Below are 20654 nucleotides of genomic sequence, written 5' to 3'. Positions count from 1 at the left end.
TCTGTTGGAGGCACAAGGGTACCATCTCTTTATTTATGCAGATGATGTCACAATTTACATCCCTTGTACATGAGACTTTCAAGAAATTCTGTTAGTGTTTAAATCAGGTTTAGACCTGCTGGATTCTGAATTCAAATTAAAATTGAACAGGGACAAAACTAAATTCTTGGTTCTCACTAACCCTTTTGATCAAACTCCTTTAGAAAGTTTTACGATTGACTACACTGTTTATCTGTTGGAGTCTACATTAAGAGTACTGGGAGTGGTTGTTGATCATCATCTAACTTTTGAGCCACAAGTATCCATTGTTGTGTCCAAATCCTTTAAAATCTTATGGTAACTGAGGAGACTTAGATCCTTCTTCACCTCTGTGATCTTCAGACTCCTAGTGCAGATGCTTGTTTTGTCACATGGGAGCCATTACCGCCACCTAAAGGCTCCCACACTAACCCTGCGCTAATTGGACAGTGTGCAGCAGATGCCTCATAACATATTGTGATAGTCACATCCAGGATAGTTGGGTTAAGGCAGTTTCAGTTTGAAATACAAGTCCCAGAAGGCATTGCAGGCAAGGAGCCAGGGGGTGAGATGAAGAATCCGGACTGGACTCCTAGCTGCAATCAGGGAAGACATGGATGTATGCTGGCAGGATGTGTAGAGTGGCTGCTACTAGGGGGAAAGAGAGATAGGAAACCCTGTGTGCAGGAGCTCCTCATTAGTCTAATGCCTAACTCAGCTGGTATGGGTGTGGGGGAAGCTAGTGGAAGGAGAATGATTGGTTGTGAGAGCAGAAGTCAGGGATTGATTAGGCAGGTGGGAAGGAGTCCCAGAGGAGTTCATCAGGAGGAGAGAAGAAGTGGGAGAGAAGCAGTTGTAGGCTAAAATTCCTTGGGTAAGGGAGGTCCCTAAAGTATTGAATTTACCAGTGAAACTGATGCAGGGTGAAATCCCTTGGGTATGAGGAGTCCCTAAAGTATTGAACTCTCCTGAAGGTAAAGAGAGTAGAAGGTAGAAACTGCTGCTTTGTGATTTAACTGTGATGATAAACTGAAAGAACTGCTTTTATTTGGAATTGAACTACTGTTTATTGTGCACTGGATAAAGAGCCCAGACTGGAGCTGACTGTGAGCTTGTATTGAATCCTGATATGTGCTGATAGCCTACTGCTTAAAGGGGACTATTTGCCACACACTTTCAGGTGGCTTATATGTGCTTAAGATTGAAGGTGAATGCTGCTGTTGGGAATTGTGTATCAGGTCTACTAGAAACCTGCATGGAATAAAGTCCTTAAGATTGAAGTTGCTGGTGGACATTTATTTCTTGACTGTACCGGGAGCCTGTGGCTGGAGGAGATTGTTCGATCCTTGGCTGCACTTAGAGGAACCTGGTTACAATATATTTATATTTACATTGATTCTTTTCCACATAAATGAATGTTAAATCACATTAGGGTGAGCATTTGTTTCAGTATGCTTTTGATTAGGATGATTGCTGTAAATAAGTCTTGAATCATTGTACTTTGTTTATTTGATTCCAATTAAAGTATAGTTCTTATTTTATTGTATTTTTGATGTATATTATGAATGTAATGTTTTATTTTTGTTCATGTTTTAGAATTGACCCTGAGGCAGGCGTTGTTTTATGCTGAAACATGGCCCATGTCGAGTCATCAATAAAGCACACTTGTTCCATTCTTGACAGCCCTTTGTGCTTTTTTCTTCACCCAACGTGTAATTAAACTCTGGAATTCGTTGCCGGAGAAAGTGGTGAAGGCGGTTAGCTTAGCAGAGTTTAAAAAGGGGTTGGACGGTTTCCTAAAGGACAAGTCCATAAACCGCTACTAAACGGACTTGGAAAACTCCAAAATTCCAGGAATAACATGTATAGAATGTTTGTACGTTTGGGAAGCTTGCCAGGTGCCCTTGGCCTGGATTGGCCGCTGTCGTGGACAGGATGCTGGGCTCGATGGACCCTTGGTCTTTTCCCAGTATGGAATTACTTATGTACTTATGTACTTATGCTTGTACTGTGTACTTTGATCCTCTCCACTGTATGTTGCTATGAAATACCTCTGACAGCCCAAAGGAAGCTGAGGGGCTCAGGTTGCCCAATATGATATTTATGAATCGGGAAAGAAAGAGTGGTAAGGTAAGCACACTTGCAAAAATCTCATCAGTGGATAAGAACAGGAGGCATAACGATGGGAAGTGGCATCTGGCCATGAAATGACCTGCTATACTTACCTTGGAAAGCATTTTCTATCTCTTCCATAGTGGGCTCAGGATTATTGTGTAATAATGTATACATGGACATGACAATACCAGGAGTGCAGAAGCCACACTGGGACCCATGACTCTTTGCTAGTCTCTCCTAGGAGAAAAACCAGAAACCCAGATCTGTTAGATCATGCAAGGCAGGATGGAATTTCACTGTTGCACTTCATTTTTTTTTTCTTCTGCTATATCTGGAACAGATTTTTGTAATACAGGAGATAGGAGTTACCCCTTCCATCTGACAAAGTGGACTCTTATCTTTGAACACATATGCCTCAATAAATTTGTTTGCCTAGAGGGTGCCACCAGCCTCTGTGTTGCTTATGTATCCTGGGGTTAAAATAAATTTAATTGCTTCTTCCCCGGGGCAGAGCAGGAAGGCAGAAGCAGCAGCAATTTTAAAAATAAGTCACAGGACACTAGTAGTGTTAGCAACTGAGTTTCAGAAGAAGTGCAGAAGCCATGATGCGGAGTGTCAACGCAAGTAGGACATGGAGAAGGCAGAGCAGTAGGAATTTAAAAAGTACATTGCAGAGACAAGTAGAAGAGCCCCAAAGAGCACCCTAACCTGTCCTCCCTACCTTCAGAAGATGCCTTAACAGGGTAGGACCATCTATTGTTTAAGTAACCCAGTAGATGGGTAGATTGTGGGGAAGAGTAGTAGGATCTTCCCCATCAACTTATTCATGCAGTGCTCTGGTCTGGCAAAATACTGTCCTACAGAGATGTCACCCTGATTAGCACTGTAGTGTTTAATGTAGTGCCAATATAATTAAGAGCCTAGGAAGTATTTGACCTGTCTCTCCAACATAGCATCCTTCTTCACATTTTTTTTGCATTTTTTTGCACCAGAGGAAAACTCTGAACCATCCCTTCCTCCCACATTATATTTTGAATTCATAGACACCTGAACTAGCTCACCTGGATAGGATGCAGCCTTGTCTTCGTGTTTCCTATCCCTTCAACAGTCGTCACTGCCTTATGGTGCAGAGAGCAGATAGGGGCCAAGCAAGCATTGATAGAATAGTGACTGCAGCTACGAGTTAAGGTCCTTAAATCATATTAAACAGGGAGAAAGAAGGGGGGGCTACTGCAGTAGCAACACATTAATTACAGCATTAAATAGCAGGGTCATTGTAGTAAAGCATGACTCAACACAGTCATAAATCATGGTTCCACTACACAAGACATTAATTAGCCGCTTATATTCAATTGCAACTGTAGTGATGTGATACATCATATTTTGTGATCCATCACAATTTATACTGTATGAATTTTCAAATTAACGTGTATAAGTAATATATGAGAGCAAAATGTAAAAAATATATTGATAAGTTAAACCTCTCTTCTCTCTAGGCCCAACGTATTTTACAATGAGTAATTCTGTTCACCAGTGAAGTACCTTCTTAGCACTGCTTTATTTCAAACAGTGTCTTATTTGCAATAATGTGCTCAGTTGACAGTCCTTATCCTCTCTACAAAATGTACCCTGAGTAGCATGTGCTGTTTGTGAATTGATTATAATAGATTAACCAAAGAAATCTATGAATTTAACCTTTGGAAGGAAATATCCAAATTATAATTGTAGCCAAGAGCAAACCTTTTTCAGGTTGCAAAGGATACAGGATTTTCTTCTCAACATCATCAAATCTGGAAATCATTACAGTGCAGGCCCCACAGCCACCTTCTCCGCAGCCCAGCTTGGTTCCTGGCAACCCCACTGGAAGAGCAGTAGTTAAGGAAGAGGTTGCAGCAGCAGAATATGATCTGAGGTCCACAGTTACAGCTGTTGGTGAATGCAACAAAAAACAGCACCACGGGCCTTTAAAAATGGAACACAGTTCTTTAATGAATGAGCCTTGACAAAAAGACCCACACGGGCCGTGTTTCGGTGACTAGCACCTGCATCAGGGGTCACAGTGGTGACGAGGAAAACTTGGGGAATAACCCAAATATATTCCTCTACAATTTATTATTCCTTACCCCACGTCTCATATAGTAAAAGCTATAAAGTAACAAGGCACTTTCACTTTCTGTATCCGTTTGGATACAGAAAGTAAAAGTGCCTTGTTGCTTTGGGGTAAGGAATAATATATTGTAGAGGAATATATTCGGGTCTTTTTGTCAAGGCTCATTCATTAAAGAACTGTGTTCCATTTTTAAAGGCCCGTGGTGCTGTTTTTTTGTTTGGACTTTAGTTTGTACCAGTGGCGTAGCCACAGGTGGGCTTGGGTGGGCCAGGGCCCACCCATTTATGGCTCAGGCCCACCCAACTAGCACATGCTTAGTGGTAACTGGTGGGAATCCCAAGCTCCACCAGCTGAAGATTTCCCCTGATGGTAACGAAAACGCTACTCTCCACGACACCGGCTGCCAAGGTGGAAAGAAGCGTTTTCCCACCAACTGAGCTAATTTGGTTTTTATTTGGGGGGGGGGGGAAACACTTGGTGCCCACCCAATTCTTGCCTCGGCCCACCCAAAATCTGTTGTCTGGCTACGCCCCTGGTTTGTACTTCGTTCCCTCTCTTTTGTTATATCCAGGTGAATGCAACAAGCCATCTCCATCTGCATTAACCTACAATCCTGTCCAGTTACACCATGGCAAGCATATTGTAGGCATGTTTCACTCTCTATCCATTTTATGACATTGTAGTGCACACTTTTTGGAAGATTATATGAATGTTTTTTTTTTGTTCGATAGAGGAGAAGTTAACAGAGAGGGAATGAAGCACCTCACTGAAAATTGGGTAGAATTGACCTGGCTGATCTTTCAGCGTTTCCAGTGTTAAAAAGGGAGATGTTGATAATTTTGAGGTATGCTTAAATGGCTACAGATATGCGGATACATATCGTAAATATTAGGATCCAGTAGTATGTCCATTCTGACATGAGCCACATGTTCTAATCTAATCTAAAATGACATTCCTAACCCAATAGATCCCTAAAAAGGTCCAAAGCGGCTTACAACTTAAAACATCAATAAAATTACATATTATAACCTTGCATACACACAATTAGTCAAACATCTCAGTTCATATATTTTTCAAAAACAAAAGTCTTTAGTCCCTTTCTAAATAATGTGTAAGTGGGCTGAGTTTTAAATCCAGAAGGTAAATCATTCCAAGTTTGAACGGCCTAGTATGAAAAAGAACTCTACAAGGGTTTCTTCCCTTAAATGAAGGGCCAATCAAATCCATCCTATGCACTGAGCATGTAGAACCTAGTCTGGATGAATAGGAGATCAGATCAATAACTTGCAGTGGTATCAAAACATGCCAAATCTTGAAAATCATATAGCAACATTTAAAAGATTCATACCTGTAGAGGGAGCCAATATAACTCAGACCAAGCATTTTGATAAGGGTTATAATGGAAAGCATATTTTATAGAGCCTCTTCTTCCTGGTTTTGCCAACCCCCAAAAGGTAGGAGAGTTAGTAATTACCAGGGATTCTTTTCAACCTGCTCGCCTTGATGCAAAGTTCACAGATGCTTTTTGCCTGTAAACTTTGCATTCATGAGGAATTTCACTTTGAAAATCTCCTTGAGTAAAACCCAGACATGGTAATTCCAACTTTCTTTTTGTGTGGGTAGAATTTTGCAGGAAAAGTACAGGCAAAGATTTTAAAATAAAGCAAAGAGTCCACCAGAGGTAGACGAACGCCAAAATCCCACGAGAAAGCAACAGCAAAAAGACAGTGGGAAGTAGGCCAATGACTCAGTAGTGCAACAGACAAATATATGTAGTGATTTATTGAAGACTCGACACAGACCTGTGTTTCGGCCACCGGCCTGTCTCAGGAGTCTTGGTGGCTGTGTGAATGGGTAAATCTCAAAAAGATGGTTACCTTAAGATGTTGTAGTACGTAGTTGGTCTTAAAAAGACCTTTAATAAGAATCAGCGAGGGAGCTAAAACAGTGTATTCGCAATAACATCTTAAAGTAACCAGATATTTGTCTGTTATCCTAGTCTCTTGAGTCATTGGCCCACTTCCCACTGTCTTTTTGCTAAAGATTTGAAAATGTCATTTAAATGAGTACATTTCCTCCCCTGGCCTAAATAGTTGCTAAGAACATGTTCTTTCAATGTCACTAAGGGTCTTTTTAAAAGGTGTGCTAGTGTTTTTAGTGCCCGGTAACCATGTAGATGCCCATTATATTCCTATGGGCATCTAAATGATAGCATGCGCTAAACTTGCTAGCGCACTTTTGTAAAAGGGGCCCAAAAGACGCTAATTTTCAGATAGTTAATTTATGCACATAAAATAATCTTTGTCTGTTCTTCAAAAATTGCCCTCATTCTTTCTTTTTTGCTTCCTGCCAAAATCTCAAACCTCTTCAGGGGAGAAAGTCAGTCTGTTGCAAACATTAGCCTGTAGGTGCCATCTGACCTCTGTTCTCTTTTCAGACTACCTGGATCTGCTTGGTAAACTGCCCAGTGCAAAAATGAAAACACGAAAAGCTGTAAACAGACAAGCACTAAGCTTGAAGCACACACAGTAAGATACATTTTCTCCTCAGGTATGTCAGCAAAGTCATCTCTGGGTCAGCATTTTTCTCAACCACCTGCAAACAAATAAATAGAAAAATAAACCATCTTTGAATTCCTTTTCTTGGAATATAATGGTGTGACCTTTGACCTCTTTGGGAACAAGCACACCCTACTTTACTAATGTCTGTAGTCTTCATGTGGCCAATACCTCAGGTCTGATTTTTTTCCACAAAGAAGCAAAATGCACAGAAAAAAAACCCATAAATATTTGAACAGTTTAATATAGATACTACTTCAAAGAACGAACACTAAGAAGCAATTGGATTTTAAATAATAGTTTATCTTTTCTTTCAGGTCCTAACTGGATCCAGTTCACAAAATTAAGAGGAACAAGAACAGCATCAGCTAAGTCTTAACAACTTATTTCTTATAACTTTATCTAACGTTCTAGATTATTTTCCTCATTATTATAAGGAATTGATTTTTGGATGTTTTTTTTTCTTTCAAGTACAACAGTTGAAGGAGTACCAGGATACAGATAAGTAAATGCTACTGTTTTTTTCTTTATGTTGAAAGAATTCTGTCTCTGGTTTTTTTTTCTCATCACTCTTCTTCTTTTACATCTTCTGCCTTCGCCTTTATTTACAGAAGGAAAACTCTACACTATCTCAGGTGAGACCAAGTGGTGTTTTTTTCTCCTCTTTCCCTAACTATCTAGACAAAAGATGATTAAAATCCATGCTATACCCTCTCACAAAATTTCTTTTTACAACACGTACTCGGTACTCTTTAAAACGTTTTCTTTGATGAACCTGAAAACAGGGCTAGATTCTATATATGGCACGTAAAAAAATCAGTGTCAATAAAAAAACACTTAAGCATTATTCTATAAGCTGCACCTAAAGTTCAGCACAGTTTATAGAATAGCACTTAAGGGTTACGGTCATGCATAAATTTAGGTGCTGCTTTTTGTACCAACGAAACGTGGTGCAAATGCCTATGCCTAAATTTACACATGGAGCGCCATTATTCTATAATTATGCATGTAATTAAAAACCATGCCTCCATTCTGCCCCAAAATGCCCATGACTGTCCCATTTCTGTGCTCCTTTTTCCAGGCCACGCGTAAATTTTAAGCACGTAAGTCCCAATTAAATCTAATTAGTGCCAATAGTTGCTTGTTAAAAAGTCAATTATTGGCTTGTTATTCTATTAAATTGCACATGCAAATCGGGATCGCACCTAAATTTGTGTGCACAATTTTTGGCAGGGGGGTAAAGTAGAGATGTATTTTCTCAGGCAGACTAGTGTCAACAGCAGTTTCTGAGCAATTCCTTTATATTCAGTTTTTCAATATTAAATTAATTTTTCACAAACGTTTTGTGATCACAGCTTGTTCTCAATCTCACAATCTGGTCAATATAATTAAAACATCCCCTTCAGAGGCTTAATTATGTTGAGTTTATATCTTTAGATGGTAACTAGTTTCCCTTGGATCTTCATTCTAAAATTTTGGGGGTGGAGATGGATCACTTATTTTATATGTATTGTCATATTCAGTGAACCATCAAACACTATTATATAGTGCTGAGAAAGTTGAGGATTTTCAGAATTTTGGTCCAGTCTAATTATTCCTAAACTGGATTATTGTAGTCTTACACTGGCATTTGCTCTAAATCACTAATTTACCTTTACAACTGGTACAACATTCTGCTATTAGGCTGATCTTTGGATTATCTCGATTTCAGTCACTTCAGTCTTATTATTCTAAACTTTATTGGTTACCAGTTGCTGAGAGAATTCAGTTTAAATTATGTATCACCACCTTTAAAATTCTTATTGGGGAAAATCCTAATTTTATGCTGAATTTAGTATCTTTGTTACAAGGGTCTTCTTTTAAATATAATACTTGTAACCTCTTTCAGCTAAGATTTCCCATGTTTAAGAATTTAAAATCAATCAAGCATCTTACACAATCTATTCAATACCAGTTAGCTAATTTGTGGAATCAGCTTCCGCTGTTTTTGAGGTCTTGTACTCATTATCTTTTATTTAGAAAACATTCAAAAGTTTTTTTTATTTGGTAAGGTGGATTTATCTAATGTTTTGTTTATGTTATTGGTTTGTTTTGATTGTTTGTAAGTCCTGGATTGATTGGTCCAACTCTTGATTGTTGTAATCTGTCCTTGAATTGTATAGGTATAAGTGGAATACAAGAACTGGCATAGCATAACATAATTGGTCTGTTACAGGCTTCACAATTTAACTGCTACAGTCAGACTTCACTGAATCAGAAATCAAATCCACCAAAATCCTTTTTAAAATTGTGACTATCACACACACATTCAGCATACAGCCATTTCTCAACATTACCCACCCAACTGACTAACATGACCCATTTAGAACTCTCCTGGGAGTTCTGTCAGCACATTGCCATAGACATCTCCTCTGCCTGTGTGCTGTTCTAGGCTAGGTGAGGTCACAGAGCTTCAACAGCCAGCTAAACCATTCCCAAATAAAAACTGTACTAGTTGACTCTCAATTCTTAATCCAACTCTTTTTTTAATGTAGCAATCATAGCAAACAAAGAAAATCAAATTACAGTTCAGTTGCTTGGAAAGAATTGTTACCTTCTGCAAGCAGAGGCAAGGAGATAGCCAGAACCTCAGCCCAGCAAAGAGGAAAAGCTGTAATTCTCAAAGGGAAAGTGTGGGAATATCGGGAATCAATTGTTGGGACTAATGCCTTTGGAAAAATGCCCTGGGAAATGGTGAAGAATTTTGATGGAATCACAGTAGATTAAGGAGGGATGAGCCCCTAGAACAGCTGTTGATCACAAAGATATGCTAGGAAGACTGGGACTCTCTCACACAGCCCCCAGGGGCAGACAGTGAGGGCTGGCCCTGGCTCAGACCTAAGAGCCAATAGGGGGAAAGTTCACAAGGAATCAATCACAGGATATTGCAAACTATAGGAATAGCAGCCCTAGTACACACTGCTATCTATACACAGACAATGTAATTGAATACAGATAATACTCATACTAAATATATATAACAATATGCCCTGCTATCATGACTATGGGGACAGAACAAGATTTTCCCAAAGCCTGCACCTCTGATCAACCTTAAATATTAAAAAACAAAAAAAACCACAACTTCCCCTTATCTTGCCAGGGTCTTCCTTGAGCAGCAAACTCCCATTTAATATTTATTCACCTTCTTCACCTTCTGCTGTATGGCTCTGCTCATGAGCCAGCAGCCACTGGCACCCAATGCTCACTCCTCATGAACAGAGCAGTCCCAATCCTGCACTGCTCCCAGCAATAAAATCTTCAGAAAAGCTCACTGGAGCTTTCCCCACAAGTCCCACAACCTCGCAGTCTACATCCCGTTGCCAGAACCGATCCAGCTCCCTGAATCAGGCCAGTTCTGCTCAGGCCCAATCTCCAGCAGCCTAGCACATGCACGGGAAAAAACATGCATGCTCAATGTAGGCCCAACATAGCCTGCCTTTCCTGAAGTCTGGCGCATGCACGAGAAACCGCACAAGTGCGGAACAACCCAGACCCTCAAGCTCCTGTCTGGCACTCTCTCTCTCTTCCCCGCCGGAACCAGCAACTGTGGCATTTTTCAGCCACAGCAGTGCCAGCCCCAATCCTATCTCCTGCAACCTGGAGTAACACCTGGACTCGACCTCAATGCCAGGTAATTAATTTTGTTTTAATCTAACCCTACAGGGTTACACTGGATTGCCCCACACCTATCATTCTTCAAATTTACAGCATCTGACTGATTTTCATAATCAGTTATACTGAACTTCAAGCACAAACAAGACCAGTCCTTTTCTCAAACATGCAAAAGTTGATTCTGAAGATCAGTCAGAACAAGAAGACAGCAAGGACATAGACCTTGGAAAGAGGCCATTGGCCTGGCCTGGTGGTTAGTAGCTTTGCATTGCACACCACACAGAAGACACAAATTTGATTGATGGGCCTGATTTTCACCCTGGAGTGGTCATGGCTGGGGAAACTGCAGAGGAGGGGACAGCGAAGGGAGTTGGCTCCATTACTCAATGATGACAACTACCTGCCTCCTTTTGACCATTCATTAGTTTAAGCCAGTGTTTCCCAAGTCCAGTCCTAGAGTACCCCTTCAGGATATGCACTCTTTGAAGGAGTGAACAAACATGTGGACAAAGGGGAGTCGGTTGATATTGTGTATCTGGATTTTCAAAAGGCGTTTGACAAGGTACCTCATGAAAGGCTACAGAGGAAATTGGAGGGTCATGGGATAGGAGGAAATGTCCTATTGTGGATTAAAAACTGGTTGAAGGATAGGAAACAGAGAGTGGGGTTAAATGGGCAGTATTCACAATGGAGAAGGGTAGTTAGTGGGGTTCCTCAGGGGTCCGTGCTAGGACCGCTGCTTTTTAATATATTTATAAATGATTTAGAGATGGGAGTAACTAGCGAGGTAATTAAATTTGCTGATGACACAAAGTTATTCAAAGTCGTTAAATCGCGACAGGATTGTGAAAAATTACAAGAGGACCTTACGAGACTGGGAGACTGGGCGGCTAAATGGCAGATGATGTTTAATGTGAGCAAGTGCAAGGTGATGCATGTGGGAAAAAAGAACCCGAATTATAGCTACGTCATGCAAGGTTCCACGTTAGGAGTTACGGACCAAGAAAGGGATCTGGGTGTCGTCGTCGATAACACACTGAAACCTTCTGCTCAGTGTGCTGCTGCGGCTAAGAAAGCGAATAGAATGTTGGGTATTATCAGGAAAGGTATGGAAAACAGGTGTGAGGATGTTATAATGCCGTTGTATCGCTCCATGGTGCAACCGCACCTTGAATATTGTGTTCAATTCTGGTCGCCGCATCTCAAGAAAGATATAGTAGAATTGGAAAAGGTGCAGCGAAGGGCAACTAAAATGATAGCGGGGATGGGACGACTTCCCTATGAAGAAAGACTAAGGAGGCTAGGGCTATACAGCTTGGAGAAGAGACGGCTGAGGGGAGACATGATAGAGGTATATAAAATAATGAGTGGAGTGGAACAGGTGGATGTGAAGCGTCTGTTCACACTTTCCAAAAATACTAGGACTAGGGGGCATGCGATGAAACTACAGTGTAGTAAATTTAAAACAAATCAGAGAAAATTTTTCTTCACCCAACGTGTAATTAAACTCTGGAATTCGTTGCCGGAGAAAGTGGTGAAGGCAGTTAGCTTAGCAGAGTTTAAAAAGGGGTTGGACGGTTTCCTAAAGGACAAGTCCATAAACCGCTACTAAACGGACTTGGAAAACTCCAAAATTCCAGGAATAACATGTATAGAATGTTTGTACGTTTGGGAAGCTTGCCAGGTGCCCTTGGCCTGGATTGGCCGCTGTCGTGGACAGGATGCTGGGCTCGATGGACCCTTGGTCTTTTCCCAGTATGGCATTACTTATGTACTTATGTACTTATGAATATGCATGAAAGAAATGTACATATAATGGAGGCAGTGTATGCAAATCAAGTTCATGCATATTCATTGTGGATATCCAGAAAACCTGACTGGCAAGAGGTATTCCAGGACCGGACTTGGGAAACACTGGTTTAAACTGTCTAAAAATCACAAGAGTCTAGAAGTCTTAACAGTTCCAGATGAGACACTGATAAATGTATATCATCAATCCTCTTTGTACTGTTCTAGGCAAAGTATGTGGGTAGGATCCAGCCAATTGGAAGGGTATGGGGGCAGAGCAATGGAAGGCTGCTTTTGTTACACGAAGGGACTTTGAGCTAGAAGTTCCTTTGCTGTGGAAATGAATGGGTCAATATTCAGCTGGCAGCAGTCAATGGTTTGTTTTTTTTTAATGTTTACTGCCACCAGTTAAATTAGACCCGGATATTCCATGCCAGACCATGTCTGAACATCAGCACTGAATATCTGGGTCTTTGGTGGACCCAGAAATTATGTGAGTGTCGGCAATATTCAGTACCAGTACCCACATACTTTACCAGACAAAGATGAGATTTCATTTTATGCATTCATATCTGCCCAGTTAGGTATGCAAGCATTGATGCTGAATATCGCCAGTACCTGCATAACATTTGGGTCTGTCCCACCTCTGCCCCCAGACCACTCCTGCACTGTGCAGATTGTGCCGGGGTGGTCAGAGATGATATTCATTGGCACTGCCTGGTTAAATGCTTCTGAATATCAGTGGCTGGCCCACTCCACGTGATTTAACCGAGCAAGAGCCTCTCTTGCCCATGTAAATCATTTTGACTATCGGACTCATTTTGTCTGCCATGGGTGGCAGATGGAAAAGAAATGATGCCACCCCTAAACAGCTGCAGCATACCAGCGCTGATTCACAATAACTAATATAGCAATTTCAGATTTGCACCTTTGAAACAGACCTCCCCTCTCATCTCTTGCTGCCAGTTTTTAATGCTGGTACCCAGATAACCAGCTGGGCAAGAAGGACCACATAAAATGTAGTTTTAACTATGTCTGCTTAGTTATTTGGATACTGCCACTGAATTGTGGTGCACCTAGGTGACTTCAAGGAGCTGCCCATACCTGGATAAGGGCCCCACAAGGCTTCCCTATCCCCTACCCGTTCCCCCAACCCCTTCCAACAGTCATAACAGTCTGATCACTAAAAACCAACCTGTTCAAAAAGGCATACCACAATGATCTAGCCTAAATTCCAGATAATGAAACTTATACCAGAACTGGACAAAACTGAACCCTCGATACTTGATTGCTTAATTTACTCTATCACCATTGAACTTTAATGCAATACCACTTTATTTCTCTTTCCGGAAATGAACTCTCTATACCTGACTACTTAAAGTACTCTGTCACTTATGAACTTTAATGCAATACCACTCTGTATTTCTCATTCCGATAATGGCGATCGCCACTACGGCATAATGTAAGCCACATTGAGCCTGCAAATAGATGGGAAAATGTGGGATATAAATGCAATAAATAAATAAAATAAATAAATCTCTTCCTTGAACTTTGACCAGAGACACGTGAGAACCTAGATATAGATATACACACACACACACATATACTAACATACTACTACTACTATTTAGCATTTCTATAGCGCTACAAGGCATACGCAGCGCTGCACAAACATAGAAGAAAGACAGTCCCTGCTCAAAGAGCTTACAATCTAATAGACAAAAAATAAATAAAGTAAGCAAATCAAATCAATTAATGTGAATGGGAAGGAAGAGAGGAGGGTAGGTGGAGGCGAGTGGTTACAAGTGGTTACGAGTCAAAAGCAATGTTAAAGAGGTGGGCTTTCAGTCTAGATTTAAAGGTGGCCAAGGATGGGGCAAGACGTAGGGGCTCAGGAAGTTTATTCCAGGCGTAGGGTGCAGCGAGACAGAAGGCGCGAAGTCTGGAGTTGGCAGTAGTGGAGAAGGGAACAGATAAGAAGGATTTATCCATGGAGCGGAGTGCACGGGAAGGGGTGTAGGGAAGGACGAGTGTGGAGAGATACTGGGGAGCAGCAGAGTGAGTACATTTATAGGTTAGTAGAAGAAGTTTGAACAGGATGCGAAAACGGATAGGGAGCCAGTGAAGGGTCTTGAGGAGAGGGGTAGTGTGAGTAAAGCGACCCTGGCGGAAGATGAGACGGGCAGCAGAGTTTTGAACCGACTGGAGAGGGGAGAGGTGACTAAGTGGGAGGCCAGCAAAAAGCAGATTGCAGTAGTCTAAACGAGAGGTGACAAGGGTGTGGATGAGGGTTTTGGTAGAGTGCTCGGAAAGAAAGGGGCGGATTTTACAGATGTTGTAAAGAAAGAAACGACAGGTCATGCCCACTCACGCACAGACACACACACATGCAAGTATTCATGCACTGACAAATATACATATATACATACCAATATGCAGAGACATACCAGCCCACAAAGACACACACACAGAAGAGAAATACGCACAAACAAAACAGATAAACATATAAAACAAAGATGTACATACACCTGCAGATAAAACACGGACAGACGACACACACACACATAGAATAGTTGGAAAGAATTCTCTAAGCTATTGCTTTCCTCACTGGTTCTTTCTGACCCAATGGAAGTTGGAAAGAATTATACATAAGGGATTGAGAAATGTCTGTTTGTCTGCCCATTTTTCTGGGGACAAAATAATTCTCTAAAACTTAAATGGAATGGGGTGAAATTTATCATGGGGTGGGACAGACCCAGGAAAAAGATAAATTGAGTTTAAAAATGGGCCGGAACAAGCTGGGGGTTCCAAACAAATAAGCCCCGCCCCTAAAAAAAGAAAAACAAGATCCCTCAGTGCATTTCTATGGGAGAATTCCGGCTTCTGCAGCATAGAAATTTTCATACAGTGAAATACAGCATTTAGGGATTTCCTCCTTTCAAATTGTGACTCGCATGTTCTCAACTCTCCATGACCTTCAAATTGCATCCAGTCCTGAATACTTCCCCTGGAGCAGTCCCCACCCCATATGTATAGATTATGATGAACTACTGCCTTAAAATATGAAATATTTACAGAGTTTACATGAGGTACACCTCTCTCAATAGTACAAATTACTACTACTGCCCTGCAGGAGACTTGGGTTTTGTTCCCAAGTTTGACATCAGCTTCTGAGGCTGGGAGTTTTAAAGCCCCCCTCCCCCCAGCTTTCTTTAGGGATGCATCAATACCAGGTTTGCAGTTTGTGACTTACTGCTGCGATGGATGGGATGGAAGGAAAAGCTTGAGCTCATTGTATGGACAAGTTCCAATTGAGTTAGAAGCCCAAAAGGACTGGAAGGAATCTGGCTGGCCAGGGTGGAGAGGGGAAGTGCTTCAATCAAAAAATTAGAGAAAATCAGGAGCACACAATGAAAATAGAATAGTGCTGGTTAATGGAGAAATTGATCTGTGTAACCCAACAGACAAGCAGCAGCAGCCACTGGAAACCTACCAAATATGGATGTGTGAAAAAAAAAATCACAGCCAAAGCAAACCCAACCAAGAAAGAGGACTGCTCCCTTTCTAAAATAAACTTACAAAACATCTTTTCCATAGAAAACTTTTGAGGCTTAACAAGTCAACGCTATTACGCTTCACACTGATTTACTACAGTCACAGCCTTTTTTCCTCTTTGTTTTTGGATTTTTTTTGTTGTTGTTTTCTCATAAACTGTGCAAAACACCTCAAGGCTGCTGAATTCACTGCTCTCTACGCTTTCCCATCAAACTTGTCCCATTAAAGTCTATATGAAAATCTTATTGCCAATAGGCATATTTTGACAGAGAAAGTGAATGTTTTACCCTTTTGCTACTATTCTTATTGTTGCTCACACTGACCAGGAGAGAGTCAGAGAACAGAAAAATGGGTAAGAAAATTAAATCTCTGTAAGTAATACAAAACACAGCAGTGCCATCCGTTTACCTTTTTGCCATTCACAAAGAAAACCAGCTCATCGGTGGTCATTTTTGACATCGTTGGTCTAGCAATCCTGTGACAGATACCGGAACAGTAGCTCCAAAAATTCTACTCTAGGTGTTTTTGGCTTATCAGCTTGTTAATAAGGACACAGAGAGCAGCTGCTCGGCTGTGTGTGAGATCAGTAACTTATCACACACCTAGAAATCTAGAAAATGATACTGATCATGTAGTTTTGAAGCACCAGTCTCTGATTTCCACCTATAAGATAATGGGAGCTATGATCCACCCCTATTCAGTGTCTGATCAAAGGGCAGTAAACAACCAGTAGTTCAATGACATTGAAGCACATCTTTTCCTGGAATCCTCTAGTCCCCTTAAGAATATTACTGTTAACCATTGTTAACAGTAATATTCTTAACAGTAATTAAGTAAATATAACTAGTTACTGTACTTTAGTAAAGGTTTTGTCACTTTTACTTCTAAAGAAGTACAGGAAACATTTTTTACTTTTACCAAAGTAATAATTTTATCTAGTTACATCTGCTGCTTGCAGTTAAAAGTAAAAGCAGAAGAGAGACCTAAATGATGATTCCTCAGGAAACCAAATGAAACAGCAAAACCTGGAACAGGATTTTGCAATTGCAAACCTCATCACACAAACAGTAGATCATCTCATCTTAAATTCTGCAGTTCAGGGAATACAGCCTATGAGAACAGTGGAGTTACCTGTGTTTGTTAAACTGGTTACTGGTCTCCAGCCAAACAGAACAATGATCAGTTTGGTCACTTTGAAATGGAGTGAAGCTAATGCATATATGTCTCTACCCTAACAGACATGGAAAATTTTACATTGGGGTGACTGTCCACTGGATTGAAAGTCTTTGGAGAGGATATCTGCTTATCTAGCCTTAAGACCAGTGGCGTAGCCATGTGGGGCCACAGGGCCTGGGCCCCCCTAAATTTGCTCTGGACCCCTGTTTTGGCTGTTGGGGGTCCCCAACCCCCACCAGTTGAAGCCTTCATCTAGCACTGGTCTCCAGCGCCACCGCATTGCCTGCCCTGCTCTCTCTTCCCCTCACGGTCCGACATGCTCCTTTTAGTGAACCTGAGCATACCCCAATAATAGGAAAGAAAGCAAGCAGGACTAAAAACAGGAATCTGAGCAGGTGGTTTGATCTCACATAAAAGAAGCTAGCTGCTCCTTTTGACACAGAACAGTTGAGGAAAAGGTAAGGACTTTGGTAAGTCTTTGTCTCTATTCTTTCAACAGGTACAAAAGCTCTTACAACTAAAGTGCCACCAAAGTCGTTATCGTATTACAGCATCGGCCTCTGTCCAGATTGTCCACTTGCAAGATGTCTGCAGGTTGAATCCTTCATGAAAGAAGTGGAAGACTTGAGTCCAGAGGTGGCGAGTCTGAGGAGTATCCATGGCAATAAGAAATACATTGATTTAATGTTTCTTGACACATCTCCAGTAGAGGGGAAAAAGAAGCACTGCTGAAAGAGGACAACTGGACACAGATCACCAGAGCCTGCAGAATCAACACCTTCACTCAAACTGAAGAACCAGTATGCAGCCCTGGAAGTGGAGGAAACAAGAACATCCCAACAACAGAAGAAACCAAGCTCAAATACGCTAAAGTTGCTGAATTAATGATCACTAGGAAGCAAAGGGTAGTGGTGGTTGGTGATCCCATTCTGAGGGATACAGAGACATCCAACTGCCAACCAGACATGATGTCTCAGGAGGTTTACTGTCCGCCTGGTGCCAAAATTTGAGACTTTACTGAAAGTTGTCAAGACTCATCAAGCCTATTGACAATTACGTAATGCTGCTCCTCCATGTTGGCATAATACTGCTAGGTATCCCATTGAATATATCAAAAGTGAGTACATGACTTGGGAGAGGGCGTAAAGCAGATAGATGTACAAGTGGTGTTCTCATTGATCCTTTCTGTCTAGGGTAAAGGCCAAAGCAAAGAGGCTTACATACTGGAGATGAATGCATGGCTGCACAGATGGTATTATTGAGAGCAATTCAGCTTCCTGGACCCTGGGATGATTTTCCAAGGGCTGCTGTGTAGAGATGGTGTCTACTTTTGAAGAATGGATGAAAATTCTTCTGCAGCAAACTGACCAACCTACTGAAAAGGGCTTTAAACTAGGATTATTGGAGATGGGTGAACAAAACCCCCAGTTAAGTAAAAACTCTCAGATAAGTAAAACTTTAAGGGGAAAGTTATCAAGGTACAGTAAAAGGTGAGTTTTACTGCACCTTGATTTATCACAGGAGTCATCAGCCTGTGTTATAACAGTTCTGCAAGTTGCTGAGTACCATGATAAATGAATAACATTGCTTGCGAGCCACCTTGCAAGAAGCATTATTCCAGCAGCCCAGGAATATTGGACCTTAAAGCTGCAGCTGATGCTCCCAGGCCACCTCTTATAGGGACTGTCAGAGCTTCTTTCACCCCCCACCCGAATCCAAGCTCTCACCCCCTTGATCACATCCCCCAACCCCTAATCCAACCCCCTACCCCTGATCACATACCCACCCCCTCAATCACATCTCACACCCACCCTGATCCAAGCTCCCATCCCATTCACATTTCCAACCCCCAATCAAGACCTGCAACCCCCCAAGGACCAGCCCCATTTCCCAAAAGATCTTCCTATTATTTTCATTGGTGATCCAGTGATCATTGGGTGGATGTGATCATGACCCCCTAGCAGCAGTTTTGCAAAATGTTTGAGGCCTACTACTAAGATTGCAATGAACACTAACCGCTTTGTTTACTAAGCCATGCTAGCGGCTGCCATGCGCTAATGCCAACACAGCCCATCTGTACTGGTGAAACATGGCCATGTCAGGCATTTTATGTTGAAATTCTGGGAGCTTTTATCTATTAACAAAAAGTGTGTTTTTTACAAGGTCTGCCTTGGTTTTATCTTCCATATTGGATTTGGCGGACCGCCTGCCTTGCTGTTTATTATCCTTTGTAATACCGGATGATGTTGGCACCGCCCTCCACAGTCTGGCAGAGACCTTACCAGTGGCAGGAACATTACATCTCTAGAGTGGAAATGATTCAAGAATGTCAACAATATTAAATTCATCCTTCACATCTTGGTGATCACTTTACAGATGACAGCATCCGGGCTGCAACAGAATAAGCCAGAGAGCAGCCGAAAGTTGAACCTTTTAGGAAACATTAACTTATTTGTATTAACGTGTAAACTTTTATTACACAAGCAGGGGCTAATGCATAAATAATCTACCCAAGCACTGTTTTGATCTTCTGTGCCTGCATTTTCATACCATCCGATATCCTGCAAAATTTTCCAGAGCTGAGCACAGACTGGCCACCAGTCTGGATACACGAGCAGAACCGATACCATCCCATTCCTTTTTATATCTGTGTCTTAAAACTTGAAATTTACATAAATTAATCAAAAAAGAATATATAAATTAACTAGAAACATGTTCAATTTTTCACTTCAGCTTTCTTCAAGACCAATACAGTTGTAGTACAAATGCACTCTTGGAAAGCAATCATGGTTACACCCAATGCAATTTTTCTATTAAATCATTGGGCCCAATATTCAACCTGCAGTGGTAAGCAGCTTATAAGTCACTCACAGCCTGGAAGTTAAACAAGCAAAGACCAATATTCAGACCAGCCCCTTGTTAACTCAGCAGATATAGTTAGGATGGCGTTTTTGCTATCCTAACTTTATCAACTTTCTTAGCTAGTTAGTGGACTGAATATTGCCACTAACTGGCGAAGTACAGACTTCTTCCAAATTCTGTCCCTGGACTGCTCCTAATCTAGCCGGTTAGTGAATGACTGGTTAGAGCCAATATTCGGAAGCACTACCCAGCTAAGTGTCACTGAATATTATCGGCCAGCCAACTCAGCAGGGTTTAACCAGGTAGAAGCCTCTCTTGCCTTGTTAAACCCCTTATTGACCCCATTATGTGTAACTGTCTTAAGTATTTCCATCATAATTCCCTCAAACCTCTACAGCAGCCATGTTCACAAGACAGAACTAGAGGGCAGAAACTGAGGTTGCAGGTGGTAGACTCAGGAGCAGTGATGTGCTCAAGCCAGCTCATACCGGCTTACCAGAGCCAGGAGCATAGCCAGACCTCAACGTTTGGGGGATCCAGAGTCCAAAGTGGGGGGCACAGTTTGGCAAAGTCACACATGCTCAGTTTCACTAAAACCGAGCATGCACGTGACATGAGAGAAAGCAGGGCAGGCAATGCACAGAGAACAGTGCTGGAAAAGACCCCACCAGCCAAACCAGGGGCCCAGGCCCCCAAGGCCCACCATAGCTATGCCACTGGCGAGAGCTGTTTGTTAAGTTTTTAAGAATTTTGGGAGCCAATTGTTAAAGTAGCCCCCTCCCCCACACCTTGATTGCCATGTGAAAAATGTTACAAAGAAA

General features: G+C 41.5%; 1 protein-coding gene across 2 annotated transcripts in view; it reads right to left on the bottom strand.

The window, feature by feature from the left end:
* The window catches only part of XDH (xanthine dehydrogenase), a 177235-nt gene extending 160815 nt beyond the window's left edge, over positions 1-16420 (bottom strand). The window contains exons 1-5 of one of the 2 annotated variants that reach the window (XM_030196110.1): positions 16204-16420; positions 6781-6838; positions 3897-3993; positions 3195-3303; positions 2244-2370 (exon numbers count right to left, since the gene is read on the bottom strand). In XM_030196110.1, the coding sequence (XP_030051970.1) occupies positions 2244-2370; positions 3195-3303; positions 3897-3993; positions 6781-6838; positions 16204-16254 (442 nt within the window). In that variant the 5' untranslated portion in view covers positions 16255-16420. Of the gene's footprint in view, positions 1-2243; positions 2371-3194; positions 3304-3896; positions 3994-6780; positions 6839-16203 lie in introns of those variants that run through there. The other variant, XM_030196111.1, reaches the window with a different exon arrangement.
* Between the last annotated feature and the right edge of the window lie 4234 nt (positions 16421-20654).

Source organism: Microcaecilia unicolor, chromosome 3 (assembly GCF_901765095.1).
Source record: "Microcaecilia unicolor chromosome 3, aMicUni1.1, whole genome shotgun sequence".
Lineage (NCBI taxonomy): Eukaryota > Metazoa > Chordata > Amphibia > Gymnophiona > Siphonopidae > Microcaecilia > Microcaecilia unicolor.
This window is presented reverse-complemented; position numbering and strand designations above follow the sequence as displayed.